General features: G+C 40.1%; 1 protein-coding gene across 4 annotated transcripts; it reads right to left on the bottom strand.

The window, feature by feature from the left end:
- Window positions 1-720: 720 nt before the first annotated feature.
- LOC103156194 (fibulin-1) lies at window positions 721-13501 on the bottom strand. Of its 4 annotated transcripts, none has more exons than XM_016663852.1 (22): window positions 13345-13501; window positions 13156-13261; window positions 11879-12014; window positions 11625-11772; window positions 11021-11080; window positions 10343-10432; window positions 9730-9861; window positions 9208-9345; window positions 8984-9127; window positions 8781-8903; window positions 8547-8672; window positions 8045-8086; window positions 6990-7127; window positions 6764-6907; window positions 5792-5914; window positions 5538-5663; window positions 5333-5452; window positions 5069-5191; window positions 4679-4802; window positions 3003-3145; window positions 2772-2912; window positions 721-2695 (listed from the first exon to the last, which is right to left on the bottom strand). In XM_016663852.1, the coding sequence occupies exons 1-22, from the start codon at window positions 13397-13399 to the stop codon at window positions 2556-2558; spliced, it is 2622 nt and encodes an 873-aa protein (XP_016519338.1). In that variant the 5' UTR covers window positions 13400-13501; the 3' UTR covers window positions 721-2555. The 4 variants fall into 4 exon arrangements, with proteins under 4 accessions (XP_016519338.1, XP_016519333.1, XP_007578232.2 ...); XM_016663847.1 differs by having other exon boundaries at window positions 7952-8086; window positions 13345-13500; XM_007578170.2 differs by having other exon boundaries at window positions 7952-8086; window positions 10343-10405; window positions 13345-13500.
- Between the last annotated feature and the right edge of the window lie 1293 nt (window positions 13502-14794).

Genomic DNA, 14794 nt, shown 5'->3' with positions numbered 1-14794 from the left:
TCATAAAGGGGCAAATAACTTCATGTGGTCTGTACAGAAAAGGTATGTCTCAATTATCCCCTAAAAGTCATAAATGATGGCATTTGGAATGAAGGATGTGAAGTTTGACAAATAGCAACCCTGTAAGCACTTCAACATGACACAGGTAAATCAGAACATTCAAATATGCACCGTCAAGTCTGCATGTGGAGCAAGATCTTATTTTCGTCAGTGAATGTAGAATTTCCCCAACCAGCGTTGGAGCAAACCTTACAGCTGGAGCAACAAAATCACATGGAAATCACTTGTGACTTCGAAGAATTGCGTTACACTTCAGATCACAAATCTATGAAGTTCCCTCCGTTTCTCCACACAGCCAAAAACAGCACAGCAGTGGCTTGAGGAAGCTTCTCGTTTAGTAGAGTTGATTCAGGATGGTAAAAGGCTTCCACCTCAAGCAATTTGTCAGTTTAAAGAAGTAGTATTAGAAGAAGCAAATTTTCCAGTTATAGAAATCCCATTATTTATACACTGGAGTGGAATAACTGGAAATACACCCACAAACTGGAAGCGGAGCAGCATGATGGGAGGAATCTGAGCAGTTGGATTACAGGAAAGCATTCTATTGGATTTTAGAACTGTAGGAAACCTCAGTCATGCCAACTAGTTGATGGATGGTTTAGTCTGTTGCAGAAGACAGTATTTATGGGGGGGGGGAAAAAAAACATGAATGCAACAGCACACTACTGAAGGTTTTTATTACTCACAGATGGTTTCACAATTTTTTTATTCTTGTACAAAACAATTGCTTCAGTTAAATACAAGCACTTAAATGCTGAAGTCTGGCATCAGAAGAAGCAAGCCCACAAAACGTGGAGTTAATTTCCGGCCAAAACGTTGCAAACAAATAAAGCATGCTGCACACAAATAAAATATGTTTCACAAATTGTTCTGCCAAAAAAACATTGCAAACAAAGAAAGCATGTTGCACACATATAAAACTTATCTCACAAACTATCCGCGAGTACAAAACGAGCTCTATTTGCATACAAAACGCTCTGCGCCAAATTTCTGCCAATAGTTATGTCATACCTTAGACAGAACCTTGACAGCACAGGAGGGTGACATTGAGACAAGTGAAATGCTGTGTACTCTATAACCTAGTTCAGTAAATTGCTTTGTTGTGATAACAGTTTGCAAAGTATGTTTAATCTGCATGCAATGTTTGAGGACAGTTTGTGTGCTTTATTTGCTTACAATTTTTTTTGGCAGGAAAGTAATGATAACATAAAAACAGGAAGTTAGCCAAAAAAAACCAAAAAAAAACAAAAAACCTTTTCACAAACAGTACAAACAGTAAAGGCAACAAACTCTAAACTTTTATGATGTAAAGAAGAAATTACTGGCAACCTTTTCAATTCATCTTTTATGATAATTCTGCTCTGAAATATTTCAACACATCTGGCTGATAAATGAAAGTTTGTCATTTTGTTACCATTTTGCTAACAGATGTAAGCTTTGCGTTGTATTAGCATTGGTTGAACAAATGAAAGCTAAACATTTTCCTAGCATTTGGAGGACATATGAACGCTAAGTATTGTATTAGAATCTGGTTAACAAGTGAAAGGTTAGGATTGTATTAGCATTTGGCTAATAAGATAAAACCTTATTGCGTTAGCACTTGAAAAACAAATGACAGCTAAGCTTTGTATTAAGGTTTTGCTACCATATGAAAGCTTAGCAAGGTATTAGCATATTGCTAACATACAAAACATAGCACTGTATGGCTAAAAGACAAAAGCTTTAGCTAAGCATTTGGTAAGAAATGAACATATACAGTAAACAGATTTGCTTTAAAAATAAATTGAGTCCATACCCATTTATGCATGAGAGTGCAGCATTGTGTTACCTTGTGGTGAAAAAATGAAAGTATAGCATTGTATGAGCAAGTGTCTCTAGAAAGTTACGCAGTGACTAGAGCTAACTAAAAAATTACAAGTATCAATCTATGTGTGAGAAGATGGGGCAAAATGATCACTTTCACGGATTCCAAATTTCATATTTAACATCAAAATCCTTCATGTTGTTCGCAAAGAATCACAGAAATACTCTAATTCGCCTGGAAATTAAAAAAAAACATTCTGGTTTTTATATTTTTTCCAAGTAACTTTCGTAATATATCTGGGAGATTTATGGCTATTTGCATCTGATCATTTAGAATGACAAAAACGTTCATCTGTAAATCTGCAATTTCCTGTCAGGCATAGTATCATCATCTTTGCAAAAATAAAAAATAAAAAATGCAGTTTGCCTGAAACATAAACCATGTGGTGCATACATACGACCTCACAGAGGCTGAAGACTGTGGAGCATAAAAATCTCTCCTTTCATGTTAGTAACCTGCACTGGTTACCATCAACACCTGTAACTGAATTCACTGTATGCAAACAACCTCCACACAAACTGAAATCTGCCACTATTTTCCTTGTCAATGTATATTTACATTAATTATGTCATGTTTTTTTTTCCTAATTTTTTTCCAGTAGAATTATCTAGAAAACATTTACATTCCCTTCTCAGAACCAGAACTCGGAGATGAAGACGTGGATGAGGACGATGTTTTGTTGAGAAACGACTCCTGACTGGACATACTTCATAGTCACCTCCAGAATGAGCTCCTTTGGGCCCAATACGGGCTTGATCTGGCGGATTACCCCTGAGGGGAAAAAAAACTGTAATTAGGACAACAAAGTAAATGTGACTTTATAAAGCGAAATCCCGTGTCTCCTTACCGACAACCATGCCGTTTTGCGCACCCTTTATCACGTCGAAAGAGAGCAGCTCGTCGGTTGCTAAAATGTCAAACAACACATCTGGCTCGTCTGGGAGAAGATCTTGTTTCGCTTCTGCGGACGTCCGCAGCAACACGATCTCTGTTGGAACAAACAGGTAAAGTTAAGAAAAAAAAAAGTGGGGTCGTCTGATTGGCTGAAGACTAAAAGTTTTTCTTCTGCCGGTCTCACCCTCGGGCCCCTCTAAGCGTTGCGAGGTAGGCAGGGACAGGGCTGTGGAGGTGATGATGTGGACGCGGTCGCGAGCGCAGTCGCCGTCGCTTTCCTGGCACGCTTTGACGCAACGCACCACGGCGGACGCGTTACCTGCGGATCTGAGAGACGAGGAAAGGTGAAGAAGCAGAGTAGGGCAGCGGGTTCTTGACAATAAAGGAGGAATACAAAAATGTAATTTTGAAGTGAATCCTGCAGAACCCTGCTCCCAAATCCAGACATTCCTGGAAGGTGTTTGCCAGACATGAGGTCAAAGTGACAGTGATGAATTTCTGCCACCAAAGTGAAACAGAAAACCTTAAGGTGGAGAATCTAATGATAAATGTATGAGTTTATTCTATATTATTGATGCATCTGAATTACGCAACCCGGCCCACAAAAACAACCACGACAAGATGGTATGTCTGCTTACATTTATCCTGCTGACCAACGCAGGCAGTGGCCACTCGCTATCGCTTTCAGCGAATGAATCAATAGCCACCCAACGCCAACACTGAAAAGCCCATTAATCATGCTAACTACAACACCGTCCCACCAATAATTGAGCCTCGGTGAATTGGCCGAGCCCCAGGTGCCCCAAAATAAATGCCACGTTTATTTTTCTTGCTGTCCACTAAGACCGCGTTCCTCTTTGATGTTTTGGTAAGGCAGCTTGGATCGCTCGGTTTGGAAATTTTGGTTTTCAGAAGTGACCACAGCAGAGGAAGTACAGGAGAACTGGTGAAAAGGAGACCAGAGAGACATTATTCTCTGTCAATTTTTTTGACTCCATGTACATAAAAAATAAACAGAAAAGAGGCTAACGATCTGCCTGGAAGTAGAGAGAAATAATATAAAGCTGAAAAACTGATACCGGACATGTAGTGCTCCAAATCCAGCTCTTTGTCAAAATCTTCAATATCCAGGTGTTTGTAAATCAAAGTGTTCAATATAGAATACGGATTTGATAGTTTTCCAACACAGAACTAATTCTGATCGCTCAAACTCACAGCTATGAACAATTAAGGTAGGTCTAATCTCAACAACAAAAACAGCTGAAAATGTGGAGTAAGTGGTTATCACTGCTAGATCAAAACCAAACAAAGAAGAGCCAAAACATCAAATTTTGGGAAGTGGAGAGCTGCAGTCGCTCTGCCCCCGTGTGGTGGCTGAGGGGTGTAGCAAAAATATATATATTTAAGACAAAGAACTTCAAATTTTACACATTTAAAATGCTTTAAAAAAATCTTAAGCTGCTTTAGAGATCAGTAATTAAAAGATAGACTAAACTGGATCTCAACCTGTTGTTCTAGTTAAGCTAGCGATAGTGCTACAGCACAGCCGGATGGAGCAGGACGTTAGAAAAGCAGAAGTTTAGAATGTGAAGGTTGTGTCACTTTCATTTAGGCAAGGAATCACTGTAGCGAGCATGTTGAGGTTTAATGCTCTAATATTAGTGATTGATAGCTACAGGGCTAAAAGCGATGAATCCAACACCTGCCAGTCGTCCGATGCTGGCAATGCTGTGAAAATCTAAAACAATGTCACTTAGAGACATTGGAAAAATGAACAGAACACAAATTCAAACTTTCTGTTTGTTGTGTGATGATCTCAGGCAAATATCTCCTGACTTTAGCAGCCTTCTGGTTTCTTACCCCTTTCCTGCTCGGCTGAAGTTTGGAGGACACTCAAAGAACAGACAGCGAAATCCTCCTTGGACGTTAAAGCAGGTCTCCTTGGCAGAACAAGAATGAGTTCCTGCAGCACATTCATCAATGTCTAAAATAAAAAACAAAGATCAAAGACGCTTAATCAAAGTAAAACTCTTGGAACCCCATGCAGCAGATAATGGTTAGTTCATATTACCGGCCATTACAGCAATTAATTTCAGTGATGCTCAAAATTGCTTAGAGTGAACCACAAGATTCCTGACTTACTGTTTTTTTTTCCCCTCCTGATATTCTGCTGTATTTCTAGGAGTTCTGGTCTAATAATACCTTTAAAATGCTTGTTGAAGATGCTTTAAGATGTTTTTCCTCCCTTACCCTGACAAGTACGTCCGTCGTACAAGAGTGTGTAACCGCTGCTGGGGCAGGTGCAGTTAAAATCACCAGGCATGTTGACACATTGGTAAGAACATACGTTTGGCAGCATGCATTCATCAATATCTGAGAGGATGTAGACGACAAAAAGAAAAAGAAAAAAAAAAAACAATGTTAGGACACCTGGCGCACTTCCCAAAATAAAACATCTTCTACAGCCATCTTCGGTTCTCGAGAACGTCTTGCTCTGCTTTGCAGCAACGACACCTTCACAAGTCATCCCGTCGACGTCGTTCAGCTGGTAACCACGGTGACAGTAGCACTGGTATGAGCCGTAGACGTTGGTGCACTCCTGGCTGCAGGGTTTGTCCTCACACTCGTTGATGTCTGTCGTCAAGCAGGCGGAAGTTTGGTAAAAGACCAAAAAAAAAATTAAAAAAATGACAAAGGTTTCTTTGAAAAATATGTTTACCTTCGCAGTCTCTGCCATCATAGGCCAGCTTAAAGCCGGTTGCGCAGCTACATCGGTACGACCCCTCTGTGTTCTCACACTTGTGGGCGCAGAGTCGACCGGGATAATGGGTGCACTCATTGATATCTGAACAGAACGGGGTGAGAAAAGTAACTTTAAAACTATTATTCGACTTTAACGACAAATTCATAATTCTGTCACATGAAGAAGCTGTTAGTCCTCTAGCAAAATTAATCAAGTTCTTGGTTCTGTACCTTCGCACAGTTTGGTGACGCTGTTGAACATGTAGCCACTTCTGCACTCGCAGCGGTACAGTCCTTCCAGGTTGACACACACATGCTTGGCACACTTATTGCCAACCCGACACTCATTCACATCTGTATTGCAATAAATAACAAAAAAAAATGAACATATTATTGAAAGTTAAGAGTTTTTCACCAATAAAAACTACAACAGAGAATGAATGTCCTGAAGAACATCTTAAGCAACGACTGAGAAGGGATGAGAATCAGTGATTCAAGGATTCAGTAACCTTTTGAATCACCATAAAATGTTGATAAAGAAATCTCCGGACATTTTAACTCAAAATATATGACCAAATCCAAGATGAAATGGCTCACCAGACACACAATCATAAAAAAAATCATTAGACCTAAAACATAAAGACAGAATATGGTTGTTTATATCACATAAAACTGCTGGATAAGCTCGGGCTGGACGATATGGACCTTGGATTTTATCGCATTATTTTGTGGTACTACTACGACAACAAGTTATGGTTAATAAAGAAACAAGCTTCATTTTTTAGGCAACTGTTTGGTTGCCATGACACCACAAACACAAATACTGTTCTTGAAAAGAATTCCCCACTTTTGAAATTATCTTGTCCAGATACTTAAAAACAAAATTGTGATTTATATCACCAAACTTCACACAGTAACCGCATTTAATCATACTACTTTTGATATTTATTGATACTCTCGTGGAACACACATGGAGAAAATAGTAAAAATATCATCTCAAAACAATACGAGTTCTGTCTTTTATCCAACATCATTACCTGAAATTTATGGAGTCAATGATAAATCCAAATTTTTATGAGAAATTTGTCATTATAAAAGCCCACTCCTACTCTCAACCCTCAGATTATTTATAAAGCCCACATAAATAAACATTCATAAGCACAATAAAGACCTGAATGGGCAGCCGTGCATTTCTTAAACTACCTTCACACCGTGTGCCGTTCACGCTCAGATGAAACCCTCGTGGGCATGTGATCGCATTGGCGTGGCAGCTATAGGAGCCCAACGTGTTGACGCACGTCTGGCTGGGCTGGCACGGACTGGTGTGGGCAGAGCACTCATCAACATCTAGCAAAAGAGAAATTATTAAGAGAGCTGACCCTTAACCTGGGAGCTGCTTTCGCTTGGGAGTGTTGAAAGCTCAACGTACCGGTACAGCCGCCGGCAGCGTCCAGAGTGAAACCGTCTCCGCACACCAGCTTTTGCTCGCAGCGGAACGAGCCGGCCGTGTTGACGCAGACGCAATTTGCCCCACAGTCATGTCTCCCCAAAGCGCACTCATCGATGTCTGACAGAGGGAAATATCTGTTAGAAGGGCTTTCTCCTCAGCAGGGATGTCTGACTATTTCTTTTTGGGGTTATGTGAGAGCAACATGTAACCCTAACCCTAAAACTCATTAACAAGCTGCTAAAATATTAATAAATAGCATTCTCTGCATCCAATAACTACTTTTTAAAATCAAATATATTAGAAAATGTTTTCACATTGATGTAATTTGTCAGCAAACAGTTAAAAAAAACTCTACTTCTGTCTTGAACTTTCACAAATTTTGCCTAGTTACAAAGGGATTTTGTTTGACAGATGAATACAAAAAGCATAGTGGACTAAAATGATTAAAAAGTTTTTGCTTTGTAGAAAAATGCATTTATATTGAACTCCCTCCACAATAAGACTAAATATCTACTGTGTTATCTGGAATATAAGTCACAGGAGCAGGAGCTACTTTTTTACTCTTCATGAGGGATTTCTTTTTGACAATGCGACCTTTACCCTGGAGCAATTTATAGTCTGGAAGATCCGGTAGAATGAAATCCAGTCCAATCAAATATAACAAGCAGCATCATAAAGGCCAAGTACAAATCTGGCAGGAACAACTGCAGCTGAAGGTTATTCTACAATGTTCTGACTTTCATTTGTGAAAATTACTCCAATTGTTTTCCTTTATGCACTACTTTGCATCTCTTTAGTCACATAAAATCCCACTAAACCACACTGAAACACATGGTTGTAAAATGACAAAGTATGAAAAGAACACTTTTGATATCCCACATTTAGATACCAAAAGTGCATCTAAATGTGGGATAGAAATCTTTTGGAGGTTGTTTTTCCACCTTGGCAAAAGCTGCCTGTGAGTTTATAGCCGGTGTTGCAGGCGATTTCGCGCTGGCAGTGAAACGAGCCCTCGGTGTTGAGGCAAACCTGACCTCTGGGGCAGTTGTGACGGCCGGTCAGACACTCGTTGATATCTGAAGGAGAAAAAAGAACGTTGCAGTAACCGAGTAAGGTAGCCAGAGCTCAGCCACAAGATACTGAACACGGTGGGACAGTCAAAAATAAAATACATTTAAAATACTTATTTCAGTCAGAGTCACATACTCTCTGACTGAAAATGTTACTTTCATAAAGATTTGTTCCTTCTATAAAGTCAAAGCAAATAAATTCACATAAAAAAGTGCCAACCACTTGTTGAAAAGGCTTTTCTGCCGCCTGCTGGTACTTTAACTGTTGTAGTCTGATGTGACCTAGTGCCTAATGTCAGGTAAAGTAGAGGACATGTAATCCTGAGGGCCTGCTTCTCTTGAATTAACTCTTTATGTGAAAGTTGCTGTCGTAACAACTGTCGTGATAATATCATTTATAATCCCAAAAAGGAAAGAGGTGCATCAGCCATTTGAAATGTGAAATCAGTTGCGTAACAGAGTTTACCTTCGCAGGTCCTTCCGTCCGGAGCCAGCCTGAAGCCGGATATGCACCTGCACCGATAAGACCCCTCCGTGTTCTCGCATATGTGCCCGCAGAGTCGCCAGGAGTAATACTTGCATTCATTTATGTCTGAAGAGCACAAAGCAACACAACAAATTCACCTCTCACATTTACTTGCCGATGCGCGGCAAGTAAACGATTCCCCTCAGAGAAACGAGCCGAAAACTGAGCGAAAACCTTCGCAGGCTTCGGTGACGTTGCTCAAGCGGTAGCCCGCTCTGCACTCGCAGCGGTACGACCCGTCCAGGTTCACGCAGGCGTGGCTGCCGCACACGTTGGCAACGAGACACTCGTCCACGTCTGGAGCGAAAGAGACAGGGAGGACGTGAACGGGCGGAAATTGAAAGGAAAGGTGGATTTTAGACGTCTTAAACTCAGACCTTCACAGCGCGTCCCGTCCGCGGTTGGACGGTAACCCTGCGGACAGACGACTGGATTCCCGAGGCAGACGTAAGAGCCGACTGCGTTGACGCAACTCTGGCCGCGTCGGCACGGGTTGGTAAGGAGCTGACACTCGTCGATGTCTGGTGGGAGAGGAATAGTTGGGGAGAAATCATCTTTAATCTACGAGCTGCTTTTAACTGAGAGCGAAAGTAAAACGTACCGATGCATTTTCCGGAAGCGTCCAGAGTGAAACCGTCTCTGCACACCACCTTCAGGTCGCAGTAGAACGAGCCGGGTGTGTTGACGCAAGCGTAGCCCGCTCCACAGTTATGGCTCCCCACAGCGCACTCATCTATGTCTAAAAAATTATATATATCGTATATAAAACATATAGAAATGGTGGTGTTCCAGACGCAGAAAAGAATGAACCTCTAGATTTAAGATTGTTAACACACTTTTGGTATGATTATACTCCTATGTGTTGGAGGCTGTTTGTTTGTAATGTGAAGATAAAAGCAATATAATTAATCGCCATTGGTGGCGCTGTTGCTGTGCACAAGAGATGTGAGCTGGACCTGTAAAGAAGAAGACGAAGTTCCCCGTTCGAAAATAAACGTTGCCACGTGCTACCTCCAGTTATCTGCTTGAATATTATTTTTATTTGACCTAGTGTATCATACACAACAGAAATCTTGCTATTTTTAATTCTTCCACGAAGACTTTAATCTACGAGGCTGCTTACCTTTGCAAGCGATGTCGTCTGTGATTGTGAATCCCGGGTGGCAGCTGAGCTGACAGTGAAACGACCCGTCTGTGTTCACGCAAACCTGCTCGGCGCTGCAGTTGTGGCGGTCGGCGAGACACTCATTAATATCTGAGGAGACGAACGTCAGGAATCTAATCAGGACTTTAGCGAAAGGCTCAAAGACGAGCGAAAAACAAACAAAACCCAAACAGAAACGGCGTAAAAACCCTTTCGTTTGCATTACGAAAAAACAAAGCAAAGCAAACAAACTTGAAGTAACTTACAAGTGACTTTTCAAGAAGATCTAGGAGTTTGTTTAAAGTCCATGACATTGACGAAAAAGTACCAGCTGTGAGTGAAATTACTTGTCAGTGGAACAAAATATTTTAACGAAAAATCCCTTTTTCCACTGGCAGATTATTTCACTTATATCCAGTACATTTTCCATTGGCATAAAAAAAGTGCCTATATATTGCTCAAAAGTTACTTGTGAGTTAGTTTTGTCTTACTTCTAGCATACTAAGTATTCGCACAAGAAACTAGACCAAAGGTACTTGGTAAGATTTTGTGTTTTACGGCTCTCGACTTTTGTGCGTTTAAGATGACTTACCCTCACACGTCACTCCGTCCCTTTGCAGTCGGAAGCCGTCGTTGCAGACGCATCTTCCGTTACCTACACACAGCTGAGAGCAGTTAAGCTCTGAAACGGCAGAAATGTGTCGAGACACACACACACACACACACACACACCACTTTGTGTGTCGTTTAAAGACACCGTTTCACAGTTCAGACCACAACAAGCAATTTATTTTTTCCTTACAGTTTCCTAAAATGTTTATCTGATAACTGGCTTTTGGAATTAGGTATTTTTAGTATTCAGGGCATGACTTTCTGATCTGATCAAAAATTATGTTTTAAAATAATAATTAAAAAAAGCAATTGTTGTAGTACCTAAAGGGCAACAGTTGACTTTAAAAAAGCTCTGAATAGAAAAGCAAGAGCAATTGCCGGTGAGACATTCAATCGACCCCACTATCCCCAACAACGAGAGGAACTGATAACGTCAGTTTCTTTGATTGCTTCAAATTGAAACAAAGAAGGACTTTGATTTTGTTGGGCTTTTTTCTAAGTTTGTGTTTAATTTAAAGACCTGGCAAGGACTGAGTGTCTTATTTTATCCCAATACATGTGACTTTAAAATCTAAGAAATAGAATGGAACCATAAAGAGACTACGACTGCAACCAAAACAATAGCAGAAAAAAATAAAATAAACCGAAGGTGCCAAACCTCTGCAGGTATTTGGTTCGTCTGGAGGCCTGGAGATCAACACTTTAAGCTCTTCTTGTCCTGAGACAAAAACATGAGTAAAATGAAGAAAAAAAAAGTCGTATTGAATGTCAAAGGATATAGAGCACACACTCATAATGAATGAGTGTTACCTTTGTTGACAAAATAGAAGGAATGAACTTACCAAGTAATTATTTTCTTCTCGCACTTGAAATAAAATTTAAAAAAACTTACAAGTCACTTTTCAGCAACATATAGGGACATCTTAACTAAATCAATGAGAAAAATCTCTTGTTTCACTTATAGCTAGCATGTTTTCATCAGTACTAAGGAATATTTTTACTTAAAACACGCTCCTGTATCTTGCTAAAAAGTTATTTGTAACTTAGTTTTGTCTTATTTCAAGTATACTAACATATTTGCACTAGAAACTACACCAAAATTAATTTTATGTTTTTGCAGTGTGACAGTGGATTGTGTTCAAACACCCAATGTTTGTTGATGTCGAAACCCTACTGTTGCACAGCCAGACGGTGACGTAAGGTAATACCGATAAGCGGCGAATAATCAGCGCCTGCAGCACAAGATTGCTTTGACCTTTCACCTTTAGCAGACGGAGTGATGTCCTTGGGTTTCTGACAGCAGACTTTAGCCGCATTAGAACATTGCTTGTCCAGCTGCAGGTCCTGAAAGTCACAGCTGAAGCCCATGCTGTCTGTTTTCAAACCCAGTGTGCAGCAGTCGCAGCATGACTAAGCAAGAGAAGGAAGTTTAAGGAAACAAAACGTGTGTTAAAGAGAACAAAGTGTGTGTTTTCCAACATGCCGCTTGTGTTGGGAGGCATGGAGGAGAGCACACCTGTGAAATTTGCGCTTCCCAGTTGGATCCTGTGAAGAGGGGCCGCTCGCAGACCCCGTGACCACGGGCCACCTTAATGCCAGTGTCACAGGCTCGCTCTCTCGCTAAAGCGCGACAGCAGTGCTCTTGGGCAATGCTGAGAAATATAGAGTTAAATGTGAGACTGCAGTTTAAAAAAGTAAAGCACAACGTCAAGTAAAACACTATTTTAGTCATTTCCTTCTGTGCAGGAAGTGAGGAGCTTCTGGTGGCTGAAAATCAGAGTAGCTAACCATTACGTAAGAGGCAATAAAAAGGATTTCTTTTAAATAACAAATATGGTATAAAGGAGGACAAAATAATAAAATCACAGCCAGAAGTTATGAGTCTTACAACAGTAGTACAGCTCACTGCTATGGGAAGTTAGAAAAGAAGTCAACTGTATTCAACTTAGCTTGGCTCTGGGAGTAAAATCAGACAGAAGCTAATCATTAATGCTAACTATTGGCAACACAAGCTAATGCTGACTATTTTATGTGTTCCAAGTAGAGACAGTACAGTGCTTTTCATAACACCAATTCAAGGACATGCAAAAGGTCAGAAGGACAAAGTAGTTTTCACATCCCACTTCTATGTGCTTTACATGTGCAGCAGCCATATTGAATATTGGACTCAGGATTGAGAGGCTTCCTACTTTCCAAGAAGGAATCACCGTCTTGGTGTATTTCCAATAAGGAATTTGGCAAATACAACTTCCAAACTGAACACAACCTAAACAACCTGTATATTTTTTACCATCTTGTCTTATTGTTGGAGATAGTTATAATATCCCATTGATGACTGATGATTTCAAAACTGGTATCCAAGTTGTAACTTCTGATTAGATTTAAGGGTATTTTGAGCCTGGACTGCATTTGGCCGTTTTAGTTTACAATCTTTTATGTCCGGGGATTATCCTGCATGAAATTCAGGTTTGTTCAAATCCAATTCAGCTATGAAAGCTAAAGAATAAACCACACATACCACAATAAACCTCACAGCAAATATTTAATCATCGTATGAAATTATGTAGAACCTACTGTCGGCAGCCCTTGAAGCGGTCCTCTTAGTTTTGCTTTGTTATATTAATAGCAATCACAATGCACACGCATACACAACAGACCAGGGCCCTTTGGGGACATGCTCACTAGAGGCCTCTTAGGACCTACACTAGAAGATTCAATATGCATTCCTGAAGGTATGCTTTGCTTTTTCCAGCAATCCCTTTACGTCACAAGAAGCGTCCAGGTGTTTCTTACCTGCAAATATGGGAGCTGAAACGTGGAAGCGCCGTGCAGTCTTGCTTCCTCAGGGCTATCACCCTTCCAGCCTCACAGCACTCGTGCACAGAAGTAAACATGCTCTCTATAAAGCAGGAATGACGAAGACTGTAAAGGTTTTAATGCGGTACGAAATTTAAAGTTGCCGACTCTAATTTGCTTCCTTACCAATCCCCGTCAAAGCCGCGCAGAGGGAAAGTAAAATTACAATCCCGTGCGCCATCAGGCCCAGTTTGAACCCAGCCAGCGCCCGGTGGATGAGCCGATATTTAGAGTCGGACAATTATCCTGAAGGTGGCGAGAGATGAGCCTGAAGCGTCGCGGAGCGGGCCTGTACGGCGGAGTGGGAGGGCTCCACGGAGCTGCTGCCATGATTAAAACACGGCCGATAATAAGTGTGTCAAAGACGTCACCAGCGAGATAACCTGAAACCAGCAACAATAACATCACAGTGCCTTCCAAAAGTATTCATAACACTAACTCACTCATTCATGTCACACTTTCGACCGTTTTGATGGGATTTTTAAGTGAAACGACTAAGTTAGTCAAAAATTGACAAATCTACGGAAGCCCGTTTCCACCAGCTGAAAGAAAAAAATCGATTAAAACATATCACCTCTTAAATTTGAGAAACAAAACCATAATTTCTACTTCCAAAGTCACCATTTTATTATGACTTTTAGTCATAATAATGCAACACAATGTCATAAGTCTGGCTTTTAAAGTTAGAATTTTGACCTCAATATCGTTGAAATTGGTCTAAATTATGAGATTGTCATTATTTCGAATTCACAATAATTCGACACCGTGTCATAAATAATTATTTTAAAGGTGAAATTACGACTATAAATGTGTCGTAATGATAACATTTTAAAACATGTACTGAAATTCCTAATGGTATGTTTATGTATTTTAACACAGATTTCACCAATAGCACAATACCGTCATCATTTCCATGTGAAAAGCTTTGTTTACCTCTTTTGCTATAAATGTGTAATACTCCATTCCAGCAACATATTCCACATCTCTTCATAATTATTTTTCTTTTAAACCCATAAAAAAAAATTGCAAATATAAAACTTTTGACTTTCAGTTGTATGTAGGCTTTATTTCGATAGGAGCAAGTGCAGAAATGTGTCTGCAGTATAAAGGTTGCTGCAGTTTGTCAAGTGACATCATCCGAAAATAAATCTTAAAGGGAAATGAACAAACGCCAAATTTTGATAGCAAAAATAATTCACTATCAAATTATTAACATCATTATATGCTATTGCTAGTTCTGTGCCCTGGATTATCCACTCATACACTGAACATATTTAGAAACTGAGGCAAAAATGAAGATGGTACATATGAATTTGTGATGCAAAAGTCAGTTGTATGTCATGTAATCTGGTTTTATTACAAATATTATAAACTCAGGAAGTCTTTTTATGCTCAACATTGATTTTGTTGCAGATTAATGGCATCACGTAGCGACCTTTAGCAGTAAGGTGGCCGTGTAAACCTTTGCTTTCTAAACGACTCCGCTTTCATACATGAGCCAAAATTTATTTTGCTGGAGGTGAGCAGTCTCTCCATCTAATCAAAATGAAGGAATCAAGGTCAAAGGTCAGAAAAC

The sequence above is a fragment of the Poecilia formosa genome, unplaced genomic scaffold (assembly GCF_000485575.1).
Source record: "Poecilia formosa unplaced genomic scaffold, Poecilia_formosa-5.1.2 Scaffold9, whole genome shotgun sequence".
Classification (NCBI taxonomy): domain Eukaryota; kingdom Metazoa; phylum Chordata; class Actinopteri; order Cyprinodontiformes; family Poeciliidae; genus Poecilia; species Poecilia formosa.
Note: the sequence above shows the minus strand (reverse complement) of the source record. Positions and strands in the feature narration are given on the sequence as shown.